The sequence below is a fragment of the Dermacentor silvarum genome, chromosome 1, assembly GCF_013339745.2.
Source record: "Dermacentor silvarum isolate Dsil-2018 chromosome 1, BIME_Dsil_1.4, whole genome shotgun sequence".
Classification (NCBI taxonomy): Eukaryota; Metazoa; Arthropoda; class Arachnida; order Ixodida; family Ixodidae; genus Dermacentor; species Dermacentor silvarum.
The window spans coordinates 208411288-208425771 of record NC_051154.1 but is presented as its reverse complement, the minus strand read 5'-3'; the positions used below and the strand labels follow the sequence as shown (position 1 = coordinate 208425771).

Here is a 14484-nt window from a genome sequence, read left to right as displayed (position 1 = left end):
ATTCTGTGGCAATGAAGAGAAAGCTACAGAGGCAAAGCACACAAATGAAAGCACTCCTGAGTGTATTCCCATAATCTCCTTCACATTTGTTTAAAATAGGGAACAAAAACACATTTTATTTGACACAGCCCTTATCTTAAAGTAGGGCATAAAATACACCACTCAGTGTTCAAATTAATTTTATTTTTTCACTTTACTCTTCCCTGTATTGACAAATCTAGAAACAATGCAAGTACAGTGGTGGAACAGCCATTGGACCTTTTGCTGCAGATCATGGCACTAGCAAAAAGCTGACTTGGAGCAGTGACAAGCACATTTGGTGCAATGTCGAACATACATCTCTGCACCATGTGGTCTCAATTTTAACTGAAAGAGAATAGATATAGCGAAGCCGGCTTTAAGAACATCAATAAGGTATTCGAGCCAAAATTCCAGAACTAGTTTCATAATTTTTTTAAAATGGCTTTTCCTGCGTATTTATGCCGGTATAAAGCCATTCTGTCCTTTCGACTTGCAACAGGCATTTGTTCATACGGCAGGCTTTAAGCACGAAAGATAAAATATATACATATCACGGAACAAGGGCGTGTAAGGAATACCACGTGCCTAAGACATACACAAACAAACTGAAGTCACATTAATAAGTCTATATGTTTCTTTACTTTTAGCATGCCAAATATTTCCTGCATGTCTCAATTTTTAAAAAAATTGCTTTCCCTGTGCATTTATGCCGGTATAAAGCCCTTCTGTCCTTTCGACAGGCATTTGTTCATTTGGCAGGCTTTAAGACTTCACATTTTAAAAACACGTCGAACCAACTAGCTGAGCATAGCACGTTTCTGCAATTCAGCTATCCTGCAGAACTGTGTCTTGGATCAAGTGAAAGTTGTTTTAAGTTAAAGTTGTTTAAATTACAACCACGGAATCTGCTCTTCAGATTGTGCAGGGTTGCAAAGAAGATCCGCACTATAATAAGCAAACTATGTGCGAGTGGTTGAGTATGCAATTTACAAAATATTTTTAAAGTGACACAATCAACATCTATGCTATGTTGATGGTGGCCACTACTGCAAGTAGAAGGTTAGGCTGATTCAGTATCTACACCAAGAAACTAGAAATGTACCGAAATAGAAAGTGCGTCCAACTCTGCTGAACTACTTGGCACAGTAACGTATGTGCAGACACTCGAGCCCCTGTAGCTTTCCCTTCCTTGCTACAGAATGTTGTCCACAAGTATAGCACAGCAACCACTATGAGTGTTGACCCACTTACCAGCCTTGAAACAAGGATGTCAATCAGATCAGGAATGAAATTGTCAACCATGTCCTTGCACTATAAAATGAAAGAAAAAACATTAGTAAAATGGATTGCAAAGCAGTAACAAACAATACCAACCATTTCGCTAATAAATTTAATCGGTATCAGTGCACAGCTGCCTTCAAGCACTTCTCTTAGTTCCTCCTGCAAAAGAAATGCAATGGTGTTGTAATACAATGAAACGTAAATGGTTTTTGCGTCCAAAGAGGCAGGACGCAGAGGTATGAAAAGGAAATTCACAGTACCTGAGTTTCATTGCTGAGGAGCTGGTCTCTTGCTTCTTTAACCATTTCCTTGCAGATGTTGCACACGTTGCTCTGTGAGCAAAGCATAGGTTGTCAGGTTTAAGCACCACTGCTAACAAAAGGTTCAGAAGTTACCTTGTCCATAGGGACTTCGAGCTTTTCCCAAATCATCTCTATGCAGGGTTTCACAGTTTTGCATGATGATGCAACCCACAGGTCTTGGCATGATGTGCTCAGTGTCTGGCAAACTTTGTCAGATGGCTTGACCAGGGGAACTGCACTGCTTACTAAAATTAAAAAAAAAAACTTCACTTTATAAGCTGTTGTATTTTTTTTATTTTTTTGCAAGATTTGCCACTTTCAATGACAACAATGTAAACTATCATGGAGAATCAAACACAATAAATGTGCAAAAATAAATAAAATGTTTCCAAAACAATACACGCAAGCTATAATAGACAACTCGGGTTGTACGTTCAGTTAGAAAGACACATGACTTTGGAAAGGTAGGTTAGAATGAAATGAAATAAAAAATCAAACCAAAGGAAAAGCTTCTCCCTTTCTTTTGAATATGCTATTGGACAATCCAGTATTAAGTTAGCATACATCTAAAAGTGCTGCCAACATTGGGCACATAGTTATTATTGTATAATAAAAAGACTGCAGAGTCAGGATTAGTGCCTTACTGTTCATTGCTGAAAGAGAGAAAAGTAACAATTACAATGTAACATGTCAGAAGCCTTTACTGAAGGAATAAGAATCAGGATAGTGTACGCATCTTTCATAACAAGAGAAAGACAGATTTACACAGGCTATACCCACGCTGAGCGATTCGCAAATTAGCAAGACTAATTTTTGGCATATTTGACAGAATATCAGCAGCAAGGTCTTAAGCACATGTATCTTATGCCCACAGTAGGCAGCGACACAAGTTCTACTTGGTGATGATGATAAAAATATTTTATTAAAGGTTGCCTCATTGAGTAGAGATTCTTTCCACAGAACATCGGTTTTCTTCAGGAAACTGCATGCCAATTAATAAAATTTCTAGTTTACATGAAAAGCTTAAATTCAAATTATTTGCAGATGCAAAGCACAGGTTTTGGTTGCAACAATATCTTGAAAATAATGAAATGATAAAAAAAATTCAGCTTTCTACCGTCCATGTTGCAACATTGTACTGCTACAATGAGTAAGGGAATCACAATGCTGAAAACAAAGCTCCGTCAAAGTACTTCAAAAATTAATGCTCAATGAAACTCGTAACTGTTAATCAGTGACTTTAGGTAACAAACATAAGCCCTGCAATAGAAGTTATAAATTGACAAATATACAAGTATCTTTCAGAAATCGTGGCTCTTACTCTATAGGCAACAAAAATGCAAGCTTTTGTGACAAGAAAGCAAACATGCAAACAGAAAATAGTTCTAAACATTTACTAAGTAGAACATGAACAATGCATGCAAGTTCATAGCATCATTTTTGTTAGCACAATTCTCAGTGTCTTCAATGACAAACTGAAAAACTCTGACAATACATAACATCACCCCAAAGAAAGTGCTAGCAGCTTCAGCTGTGTGTATTAGCATTCATGCACTGGAAAGCCTGTAGCCTTGTTACCCCCACAAGCTTACAGCCCATGTGACCACTTGTAACTTGACTGAATAATGAGTGGCATGCATCCATCTCATCTTTTTGACCCCTTTCACAATACAGGGCAGCCAACCAGGCTCAGTCAGGTTAACATATGTGCCTTTTCTTTACCTATCTATATATCTATCATTTTTAATCTAATCTCTCACAAGCTTATAAGAAGTTCCACAGGGTGCAAATGCAATAAGAGCATTATATTTTTTGGTGGGTTGTGGGGTAACAGAGATTGGGAAGCACTGGCTCAAAGGGCTACTCTTAAATTTTTTTGCCCAAGACATAGAAGTGGCTGCTTTGGACTTCTCTGCATCTCCTGTCACACATAACCTACCTCAATTTGTCTTAACCCTTTGTTGGACAGCGGGACATATACGTCCCACTTTTCATTCCACGTTCTCGGCGCTGTCACTCCTTAAGAGAGCTCGCTCTACCACATAAAAGCCCCTAACTCTATCTACTAAGTATACCACAACATTCTGTATGCACTTTCATAGCGTTTCCGCTAAGTGGAAGCACGCAACAAGACAAGTAGCAGTTTTTGTTTTTTCATGTCTGCTTTTCCGTTTTTCTGTGTTTTTGCGAGCTACTTTCAAGAAAGAAAAAAATGTCTGGTGAGTAAATCTTGTGTTTCTTGCACTACAGTAACCACTTACAAACAAACTATCGTCTATAATTTGGGATGTTTAGCGTGCATAGATAAACGGAACGGTTTTTACGAAAACCAGTGTGATTCACCTGTTCCAGGTTAGGCTTAGCGTATAGCGTGCGGGCTGTTCGGTCCGTACTGATTGCTTCTTTCTTTTGCTAAAGATAAGAAGCGTCTCACTGCTCAAGGAGCACTTTATTATTCTGGAGCTTGCCAGAGAACTAACAACAGTGATGATGAGCATCGTTCGGAGAACCTTCTGGATGGTGCTCCGGAAGCATCGATTCTTCGGAAACACTCACACCCAAACGTGACAGGCACGCGATGGCGGTGCACTGGTGGTCAACTAGCAAAAAAATAAGTCCGCACGAAGTACATGTGAAATGTGTGCAGCGTTCCGCTGTGTGCAACTTGCTTCGCACCATTTCACAAAAAAATGTGAACTGCCTCAAGTGGACAGCGGGACATATGAGTCCCACTTGATCAAAGTGACCTAACTGGACAGTGGGACATATCGGTCCCTCTTTTTTTTCCGGAATAAGGCACTTCTCGGCATTCAGATTGGTTTTTATGGAATCAAGAAGTGATAAATAGCTTGCTCAAAATCTCTTACACAAGATAACAATTGTTTCCTCGTTGTGTCCACCAAAGGGTTAAGACTGTAGAAATAAATTTAAATAAGCGAGAAACATTATACTGAAACATAAGATTTACTGGATAGGCCAGCGAGCTTCTTCTCATGGCCTCAGTGGTGATATTTTAGTAAGTATGCAGTAGGAGCAAGCACACCATCTCGAGACAATGTGTTAAACTACAATAAATTGTAAATGTTCTTGCATCACATGGTTATTTCTGGCACAAAATATAAAACAAGAAGACTGTTCTGTGGACGTTACATTACTGTTGAAAACTTTATGCCAGCAGATAAGTTCGCCCATGGCAATACCAATGTTGCCCACTTTGTTTGAAGACAGGTTCACGAGATGTTAGCACCAGCAATGCTGCTTCCCATGCTGTCCTAAACAGCAAACACAGGCTGGCTAGTATAAATCATCCATTAGAAGGCACAAATATATTATGCTCATAATTTTTGTATTTGCAGAAGAACTACACAGTTTACTTGCACCAGTTGGCATGCATGACCGAAGTGCACAGCAGAATGTACCGAGCGAAAGATATCACACATCAGCCTTAGGCCAGTATATTTCAATTCTTGTCATGCAAATTCGCTTCAGTTTTTATTATCCATAACACAACACCAGCTTTAACGTAGGCAAAGCACTGCTCAGGCTACACTCCGTTTCATACATAGCAGGCAGTGTTAGGAAGGCTAGAGGAACTTCTTGTACTGCTTGCATTCGTGAGCAAGAAATAGTGTGTTGCATAAGAAATAAAGGTATAGCTATATGTCATATAATTCAATGTAGTATTAAGTCTCATACTCTCATGTTGCAAAATATGGGGTAATTATTACATGTATGGCACTGCAGAGATCTGAACCTATTTACCACTGAACGAGTGTGGAATACCACCTTTTTGTTATCAGCCACTACAGCACACTGCTTACTCGGAACCAATACAATCACCTCTGTTGAAACCCAAGGTGCACAAATAGTACGTGCTTTGGTGTAGCCTTATGTCTACTAGCTGTATATGAAGCAGTTACTCTGCACAAAGCGTCATAGAACATAAACAACTGCACCAGCAAACGTGCCGAATGAGACTTCTATGACCGCACTACTTGCCGATTGGTAAACTTGGTGCAAAACATTTTGACCCAGACGGCACAGACAAGGACTAATGCTATTACCAACTGTTTATTTCTAAAAACACACCACCAATTCATAAGCTCATTTAACCGCGCGTGTCACACCATTTCTTCATATGAAAGCGTGAAGGCATATCATCAAGAACTGCCGCACATGTCAGATACAAGCATTCAAAACCTCAAGCTCGGCCTTGTGCAACGCTGTTGACACCTTGCTTATACAAATAATGGAATGCGTGTCAATAATGAAAGCTTCAAAAGCCAACTGAGCTGTGTGTGTTATTTGTGTAGCTTCTGCATTGTTGCCTGATAAGTATGAAACTGAGTAGAGTCAGGAAGCATGAGAAGAAATAGTACTGAAATATATTCGTTACATTAGTCAAGCCATTCTGTCCATTGCCGTAATGGAAACAGAAGCCAAAAGAATACTCGTCATTCTCATCAAGCTGCACTGCATACATGGCACTACTTATTCAAAACAAGCCAAAATATCATGCTAGCTCGCGCTCGCACTCCCACTCACAAATCCTGTATGGCAAAACAAAAGCAGAAAAGCCCTAAGCGTGTGCATATCTTTACACAAAACCCAAAGTCCTTGATTTGAAAAACCTCCCAACACTGCTATCAATGCACGCTCATTCAGGAACATAAACGTTGAAAACTACCCTTGTAAAGGAAAACATACCTAAGATGAGCAACATGTGAAGAATTGAGATACAAACAAGACAGTGCAAGATGACACCATGAGAGGAGACGAATTGAATAGGCCCTTCTTCACTGAAGCAGTCAATGCCACAGTATCTATGCCACTGCAAGGTACTACAGACATGCAGTTTGACTCAAAGCTTCTCCTACATCCATGGTATAACCACCACAGACACATGGCAAAAGTGTTGCACTAGCTCACACGAAGCCAGCACTAACACTCATTACCATCAGCTAGTTTCGCCTGCAGCATGCCACTCAACGTTAAGTACAAACTACCTTGCACCCAGAATAAACAAAAATTACTTAAATGAGACATTCAAGTATTGATCTACATAAGCAACTTCTGCTGGTTTCCATGAGCTTGCCATGCTACAGTAATAGAGAGCTTTATCTAAGTGTCTCTTACGGTCCACTCAGATCACATTTCATGCACTCGAGTGCTAGAGAACTGTATTTTTTTCGCATTTTTCATAAGCATTTATCCCAGAGACTCAAGCGATGAATGGTCAGCTTAGCTGCAAAACAACGAAGAAACCCAGCATCATGTTCCGCTCAGTCAGTATGGCACTGGAGAGTGGGCTGCGTTCCGCTTTCCAGTGCCAGCATACGCGTCGTGTGCACACGTACTAGCATTCCCACTGAGCAGCTGTGTACAACTTGTTATGCTGCATGGGTCCAAGAGGAGCAGACTGCGAACACTAAGCTAAAACTGTCCAATACACAGTGTAGACCGCTTATAACGTAAGTCGCCGGAGTCATGAATATCTGCACTATAAGCGGTAGCGCACTATAACCAAAACAAAGACTTTCAAGCCCTGCACGTATGCAAAACATGTAGACCAAGCAGCCGCACGTATCCGAGAATCAAAGCATGCAACTGGGGGTTTTGCATCCATTTAAATTTACTAACGTTGAAAGGGTAATGTCCAAGTACCCACGATCTTCGCATAGAGCAGACAAAGCAATAATTTTTTTTAAATGTCGCAGTTTCGTCTGAAAGGCGAAGCATCAGTTGCGATAGCAAATGAGTAGAGAGCTATAAGGAGTAGGGATAGTAGTTTTATCGGCTGCATAAACTTGACACATTTGCTAACTAACTGAATTAACAAGCATGGTGTCAAAAGCGCACAAGCAAACATAAATAGACTCGATGACCAAAGACAACCACTATCGAAACGCGGGCGTGGGGAAGCGCGGCTGCCGCAGCGAGCCAAGGTTCGTGCGGTCTATCCCTTCAACGAAAACTAAGCAACGTACGCACGGCGCATACAAAGGTCAGAGCCGGGTGGAGATCGCTTTCAAGATACGGTGCGCGCGACAACACCGACAGCCGGCACAGACGCAAAGTACAAGAACGCATTTATTGGCAGAAAAGAACCCCTCTCCCTCCCTCCCGCGCTGCCTTCCCGTTTTGCTCCTTGCACGTGAGAGAGTGTGTCGCCAGTTACCCTTACGCCTGGTTGCAAGATACGCATTTGGTGCCACAGCACAGTGTCGCCCCTCTCTCCATCCCATACCCCCACGGCCTTTCGCGCGACGGAAGTCGCGTTTACTCTCCACTGTGCGGTCACTTTCCGTGAAGGTGCGCGTCCCCCGCGCGCTTTCACTCGCGCATACAACGCGCGGCGACGATTTTATCGCCCTTGGTCTCATGCTCCACGTCTCATGCTCCTCCTCCGCATCGCCCTTGTTGAGCTCCTCTCCCATCGGTGGGCGCACCTTGTTGCGAAGCGTGCTCGCTACCACCCTTGTCAGCGAGATTTTCCCGCGGAAGCCGCATTATAACCGCTATTTCATCTCACGTGGCTGCACTGTAAGCGGTATGCGTATACATGCAGTTCTATGGGAGGCTAAACGGGAGTCGGAAAAGGCCCCGTTGTAGCCAGTTCTGCACTATAAAACGGTAACGTTATAAGTGGTCTATACTGTAATAAGCACACTTTCCTTGCCTACTCCGAATAAAAAGAATGCTAATGAGCACCAGTCACGGTTGTAACCAAGGGGACTAAGGAGTAGAAAATTACCAAATCTACTGGTAATTCAAATCATCATGGCTCACACTTTTACTACTCATATACAGCTGTGCTTGCACAAGCAAATTACAATGCAAATTGCTCCACATACTTGATAAAGTGCAGCTGTTCTAACAGAAAAATTGAAGAAATGCTACATTTTCTTGATGACATAACTCTCAACAGCTCCACAAAATTTGGTATGTATAGCAACGAGCGTCACATGAGGTGCACACTCCTAGCGATAACTTGAAATCCTTAAATCGAACAAGGCCAACAAGGCCTAAAGGAGTCACAACACAGCGGGAACGGATATATGCCACAGTGGCAACAAACATAATTCTCGGTGGTTTAAAATTCATTGCCATCATCGCCGTATACTACTACCTTCCTTGTTTAAAGCAAGAATGTCATTAGGCAACCATTGGTACCTTCACACAACAAACAATTCAGCCCTGCGCAATACTTTCCCTTTCTCTTTTTGCCCTGTATATTTTGCATTTCCTTATAATATCCTTGTTCGTCCCCCTTACTCAATGCCCTCTGGGCTCCAGTAAAGTATTTTAAATACATTTAAAAAAAAAACAATAAACCAAGCACTATTTTTTTTAAACAGAATAAACTTCAGCAAGTTCACATGTTTCATATTAACAAAATTGGCATTGCATCCCTGTCACATGGGTGGTTTCAATAATCATTGAAGTCAATTTGCATCAATATTTTCAAAACAGATGCTGCTGGTAAGTAGGCACCACTAAATGCTATTTGAGACATTGATTGCGGTTAATTTTCTGCATACAATATGTCACTAGATGATTGAAATTCTCAAATGCGACTCAAGCTGGTCAAAACGTATTGTTGGGCTAGTTTGTCATGGCTTGCTAACGGCACCAGACAACATAAAGGACAAGCAAGGACACCAACGTGTATATTCAATATACAGATTGTCAGCCAGCATTTATTCTGCGTGATCAAGAAACTTTCAATTTACCTCTTGACCCATCTGAACATTTATCGCAGTTATCAACCAGAACTACACGCCACCGCAGACATGATGCATTAACCCCTTACTTTGCAAGAACAAACACATATAAGTTTTCTTTTTTTCCTCGAACTGTAACCGAGTGGAATTGTATAATTGAACCCACTTCCTAATCATGTAATTTTATGGTTCTGTTTGTTTTGTCTATCTTATTTTCACTGTATGTACCATATGTCGCCCTCCCTGCTTGGACTACGTGTCCGCAGTATTTAATAAATAAAAATAATAATAATAAATTACTCATGCCTTGCCATTGCTTGATGTCTCCTTGCTAGTTCTTTGTGTTCTCTGGCGCCGTTTGCAATACGATTCAAAGCTGCTGTCAGCTTGCTCAAGCTAAGCAAGCTAGCACACGCAAAACAAGTACAAAAAATTTAAAGGTAACTTCCCAAAAGTATAAACATGAGCTTTCCCACTAATATTTTGCCTCAGTATAATGCTACAATTTGCAAATCTATGCTTGTAGTTGCTAGCACAACATAGCCACTTAATGAAACATAGCCAACCTTTCGCCTACAACTAAATAAAGTAGCTTTCTCTCAAAAATTGCCTGCTACATCGTTATTACTGCATCAGAGGCCCGTTTGTCAACTATGTCCTTGTCTTGGGCACATCTAGTGCCGCCTGGTAACGAAAAGTTTAACCGGGGTCAGCATCTGAATAAGCATTGAGTTGAACAATGTAGCATCTTGTTCTAACCATGCCTGAAGTACAGATGCAGGTCAACTTCATTGAGGAGTGAAAGTGGCTGTATCACAGGGAGCGACAGAGGCATTAAACTGAAAAGTTGCATGCTCTTTTTAAGTTATGTTACTTCACGTCCTTTCCTGTAGCCACTATTATAAGAAAACAACTGTAATGAGGGAAAATGCAGGCATTGTGGAAAAAAGGGATGCTTCCTGTAATGAGTATCACTTGCCCTATTAGTACAAATAAGGACAGATGATCCTCAACAAACCGTTTGACCTACACGAAATGTAGATTTCGGCAGTGGTGAGCAACTGCTTAAACACAGTTCTTTTTCGTAATGTCTCACAACTTTATTAGATTACACAGGAGCCCAAAGCATACAAAATTAAACATCCACTCAGTGAAGCCCCAGATGGTGTCAATGTAGAAAAAGGGGGACATAAAAGCAAAACACCAAAATACATACCATTCCTGAAAATTTAAAGAAGCATGTCTCATTTGAGTCACAAATGCAAGTGAAGCAAAAAAAAAACAAAGAAAGGACAGCAGAAAGAGTTTCATCTTAGTTAAAAGTGAAGCAGACCGACAAAGAAGTACCCAGGTGCAAGGCGGCAGGAGCCAACCATTATGGCTGTTTTTTGCAATGACTTAAGGACTGAAGGCAGACAGAGACAACCCATCACTTCTTATAAGCAGAAATGAATGTTCCCTTAGACACCAACTGACTCGTCTGTGGGTAGTTTTGAGATTTCTTGAGCCTTCAGCATCATTAAAACATACAGCGGCAAAACAGATTAGGAATTTTTCAACAACTTTTGTTACATCCAGAAATGTGGACTACACGTCTTCAATCTTAAAAGTACTTAACATATGGAACATGAAGTGTACTTTGAAAACACCCAGCCACTTGAGAAATTTGCCTGACGTAAATTATTACAGTCAAAAAGAACTACAGATGAGCAAGCGCACCTGTCTATGTATTGGCGCCACAAAGAAATGACCAGACATCTATGTTCAAACTTTTTTCTCTATATAGCTATAATATAGCTTGTAGCATAGGTCGAATTATAAGTGTCTTAAGATGCGTGAACATGCTTTAAATAATTTAAATTGAAGTGATAAACAGTGGTTAAACAAGGAATGTCTGTGGTGCCAATGTTTCAGCAAAGGGAACTTGTATTTGTCAGAGTAACAACTTGTCTTCGCAGACTGCTGCACTGATGAAGTTTCCTTGTCGAAACTATGGCTTCAGAGACATCCCTCCTTAGACCACTGTTGATCACATCAAATCTCCTATCCTCACGTAAAGCTCCTTCTTTACAATTTTCATTAGTAATTTTATTTTTATGTGTTATCTTGACATGCAAAATTGTACACGCAGCGCCTAAAGGGGATATGCAAAATAAGTGCTGCCTGCCATAAACCTATGATGGTGGTTTCTGTGTAACCATGACCCAATTCAAAATTCAAAATTGTGAATCAGCCATGGACTGAGCAAAATAGTTTTCATTATGCTGCAATGCGCGTCACATCAAATTAATAATCGCAAATATACGACCGCAGCTGCTCAGATCATTTTGACAGTCTACGCCTGGACTTTCAGCATAACAGCAGTGAATTTACTTCATTCAATTCTGATTGAACACCTTAAGGCTCAATCACACCGGCGACTTGAGTTGTCCCGTGACCATTTGCGAATGGCGACCAAAAAGCGACTGAAGGCGACCGATGCTCACACCGGCAAGCCCAGCAGAGCACGACCTGGAAGTTGCAATCCCGGAGATTATCGTTCTCAGCGAGAACTCTATATAGGAATCTACGCAGTTCTCCCACACTTCTCTGACACTATGTTCGCTGGTTTCGCGTTCCGGCAACAGCCATGGATTTTGATTTGAGCGAAGAGGACGACGTTGTCCCCTGTGCTGATGTGCTCTGCCGTGGTGTCAGCTGTGGCAGCGCGGCAGCCGCCGAAGAAAACGGGACGCTGGTGGGTGCACCCGTGCCACCGCTCGCGAGAAGTGGCCGGCCACGCAAGCCGCCTCCAGCCCGAACTTCGCGCACATGGCAAGCAGTATTATCAATAGCAAGTTGTAATTTCTAGTGCGCGTTGCGCGGGAATCGGTGCATAATATTAAAGCGAAGCCGTTCACCTTTGAGTGACATGCTCATCCAATGAACGGCAGCTGGAAAAGAGGGTTTGTGTTTGTTGTGCTTTCTTCTGCTGCTGTTTAGCTTCCAGCAAATGCCACCGCGTACATTCGACACGTTGCTGCAACTGCTGCATCCCAGCTTCACAAGGCAAGACACCAATTACCTGTAGTCTGCCATGGTGGCGTGGACATTACATTTGGCGTGATGCAGGAGGGCCGCCGGATGAAAACACAGAACATCACTTTCGGCGCGGCGCCGATTGGTTGATCAGCTTTGCGACCACGGTCGCGCGACTGAAAAATCAAGCAGCGAGCGACTGGCCCAAAGTAGTCGCTTTTCGAGAAAAGCGACCATTTGCGACCAACTTGGTCGCGCGACTGCTGTCAGTAGCCGGTGTGAATGAGCCTTTATGGTAGTGTCATAAACGCAGTACACTTTTTTTTTTTTTTTTCTTTTTAAGGAGTTAGCCCCCTTTGGGGCTTCCCTTATCACATACCAATAGTCGTCATCTATCTTGCCGGCATTTACTTTCTTTAAAGCAGTGCACCCGGTAGTTCCAAGTCACGAACGGCATGCGCGTTAACGGAATGACTTAGCATTCTCGACTGGAAAGTAGCGAGCGCAGAGTTTTCGAGAATGGAAATGCAAGCAAGGCAGATGATCATTATTGTGAGACAAAATAAGCCCCAAAGGGTGCAAACATTTCTAAGAGTGTAAGAGGTTTCATTAATGCAGCAATGAGAAGTCACACCGTACGATACATTGTGCTAACTTCAAAGAGCAACTTCCACCCGCAAATACGATCATAGGCGAACAGATCATACAGTGAGCTTCCATTGTGCTTCGTGCATGACAGTGACCGAATTTTAGTTTATCCCGATTCAAACTTCGAGACAGTAACTATACTCAAACGCAGAAAAATCACCCATTTCGCACGGGCACTTTCTATGACTGCGTTCGAAGCACAAAGCTGTCAATTGTATTTGAATCGGCCGTGTCAGAGCACTCGATCAGCAGCGAGCTGCACTGACTCAAGCACGCTGGAAAGTTCACGTGTGATCAGGGGCACTTTCATTCATACAGCTGCAGTTCGTCACAAGTTGTAATCTCAAATACGACCGCAAGTTATCGGATCACTTCCATGCACTCAACTAAAATACAATGCAGAAAAAAAAATTGCGATCACAGAGCGACAGAAACGCAGACTGCATGAAATAAAGAACGAGACACGCGGTACAAATAGGCCGACAAAAGGTAGCATTGGCAGCGACTGCATACTCACAGCAAATTATGCTCGCCGCGAGGAGCACCCTCGCAAACATTTCGCCGCGAGGTTGAGTGCCAGCTGCCACACGAAAAACACAGGACAGACGCTCACATAAAGAAAACAAGGCGAACTGTCTGCAAGCGCAGTCGAGTTAGACTGCTTTTGACGCGATCTGCGAAATCACGATCATATGATCCGCGACCTCGACGCCACCACACGCTTCCGTCGTCGCCCTAAACAAGCGTCAGGCAGTCCCCAGATTCCCTAGGCTTTTCTGCAGTTGGAGTTTCTGGAGTCTTTTTTTCCTTTGAGTCACGAGAAGTGGGAGATTTGAATCGCAAGATCAACAGCGATGCGTACCTCGTGTCATATTAAACGTAAGAAACAAGCCGAAGCTAAACCAACAATCCAGAACAGCCGATCGTTAATTACGGATTACCGGCTAAATGGCAATAATTTAAACAGTTAGTGCGACATATTTTGCTCAATTTTTTTTTTCTGATCTTCAGAATCGTTCGCCTCTTAGAGAAAGTAGGAACACAACTTAATTTGATGAACTTGATTAAATTAAACTGTATAAGCGCTTGTGGCCAGACTTTGGTGGGGAGATTTACAACATGGGGGGTTGCCAGGTTTTCAGGTATCAAGATAAATTATTACTACGGGATGATAAAGATAATCGAGCGCCTAATTTGCGACATTCACCAGGATACGTAAATATTATGGCGCACAAAATCGCAAAACTCTGTCCGCTTCGACTTGGAGCCACGGTACCTGACTGTGCATCATATCACAACGAGCCTACCATATGTTGCCTAACTCGCACCATCGAGCAGGTTCTCCTCAAGTAATCTACAAGAATTTACACGGCAACAAAAGACCCGCTAGGTCAACATCCAGTAGTTCATACTTCATTCACCTGTAGTTCACATGGAGGAAACTCTATTTAAATTAAAACATAATGTGCTATCTTTCAGATATTTATCCA

The 14484-nt window shown here is 42.0% G+C and overlaps 1 protein-coding gene across 3 annotated transcripts in view; it reads right to left on the bottom strand.

Annotated features, from left to right (window-relative positions):
• LOC119436704 (uncharacterized) overlaps positions 1–13670 on the bottom strand; it is a 119756-nt gene extending 106086 nt beyond the window's left edge. For all 3 annotated transcript variants that reach the window (XR_007464674.1, XM_037703670.2, XM_037703673.2), the window contains exons 1-5: positions 13512–13670; positions 1698–1849; positions 1563–1634; positions 1396–1461; positions 1273–1332 (exon numbers count right to left, since the gene is read on the bottom strand). Coding sequence is in view for 2 of the 3 variants with exons in the window: in XM_037703670.2 (XP_037559598.1) it covers positions 1273–1332; positions 1396–1461; positions 1563–1634; positions 1698–1849; positions 13512–13551 (390 nt within the window). In the remaining variant the exon portion in view is untranslated. The remainder of the gene's footprint in view (positions 1–1272; positions 1333–1395; positions 1462–1562; positions 1635–1697; positions 1850–13511) is intronic.
• Between the last annotated feature and the right edge of the window lie 814 nt (positions 13671–14484).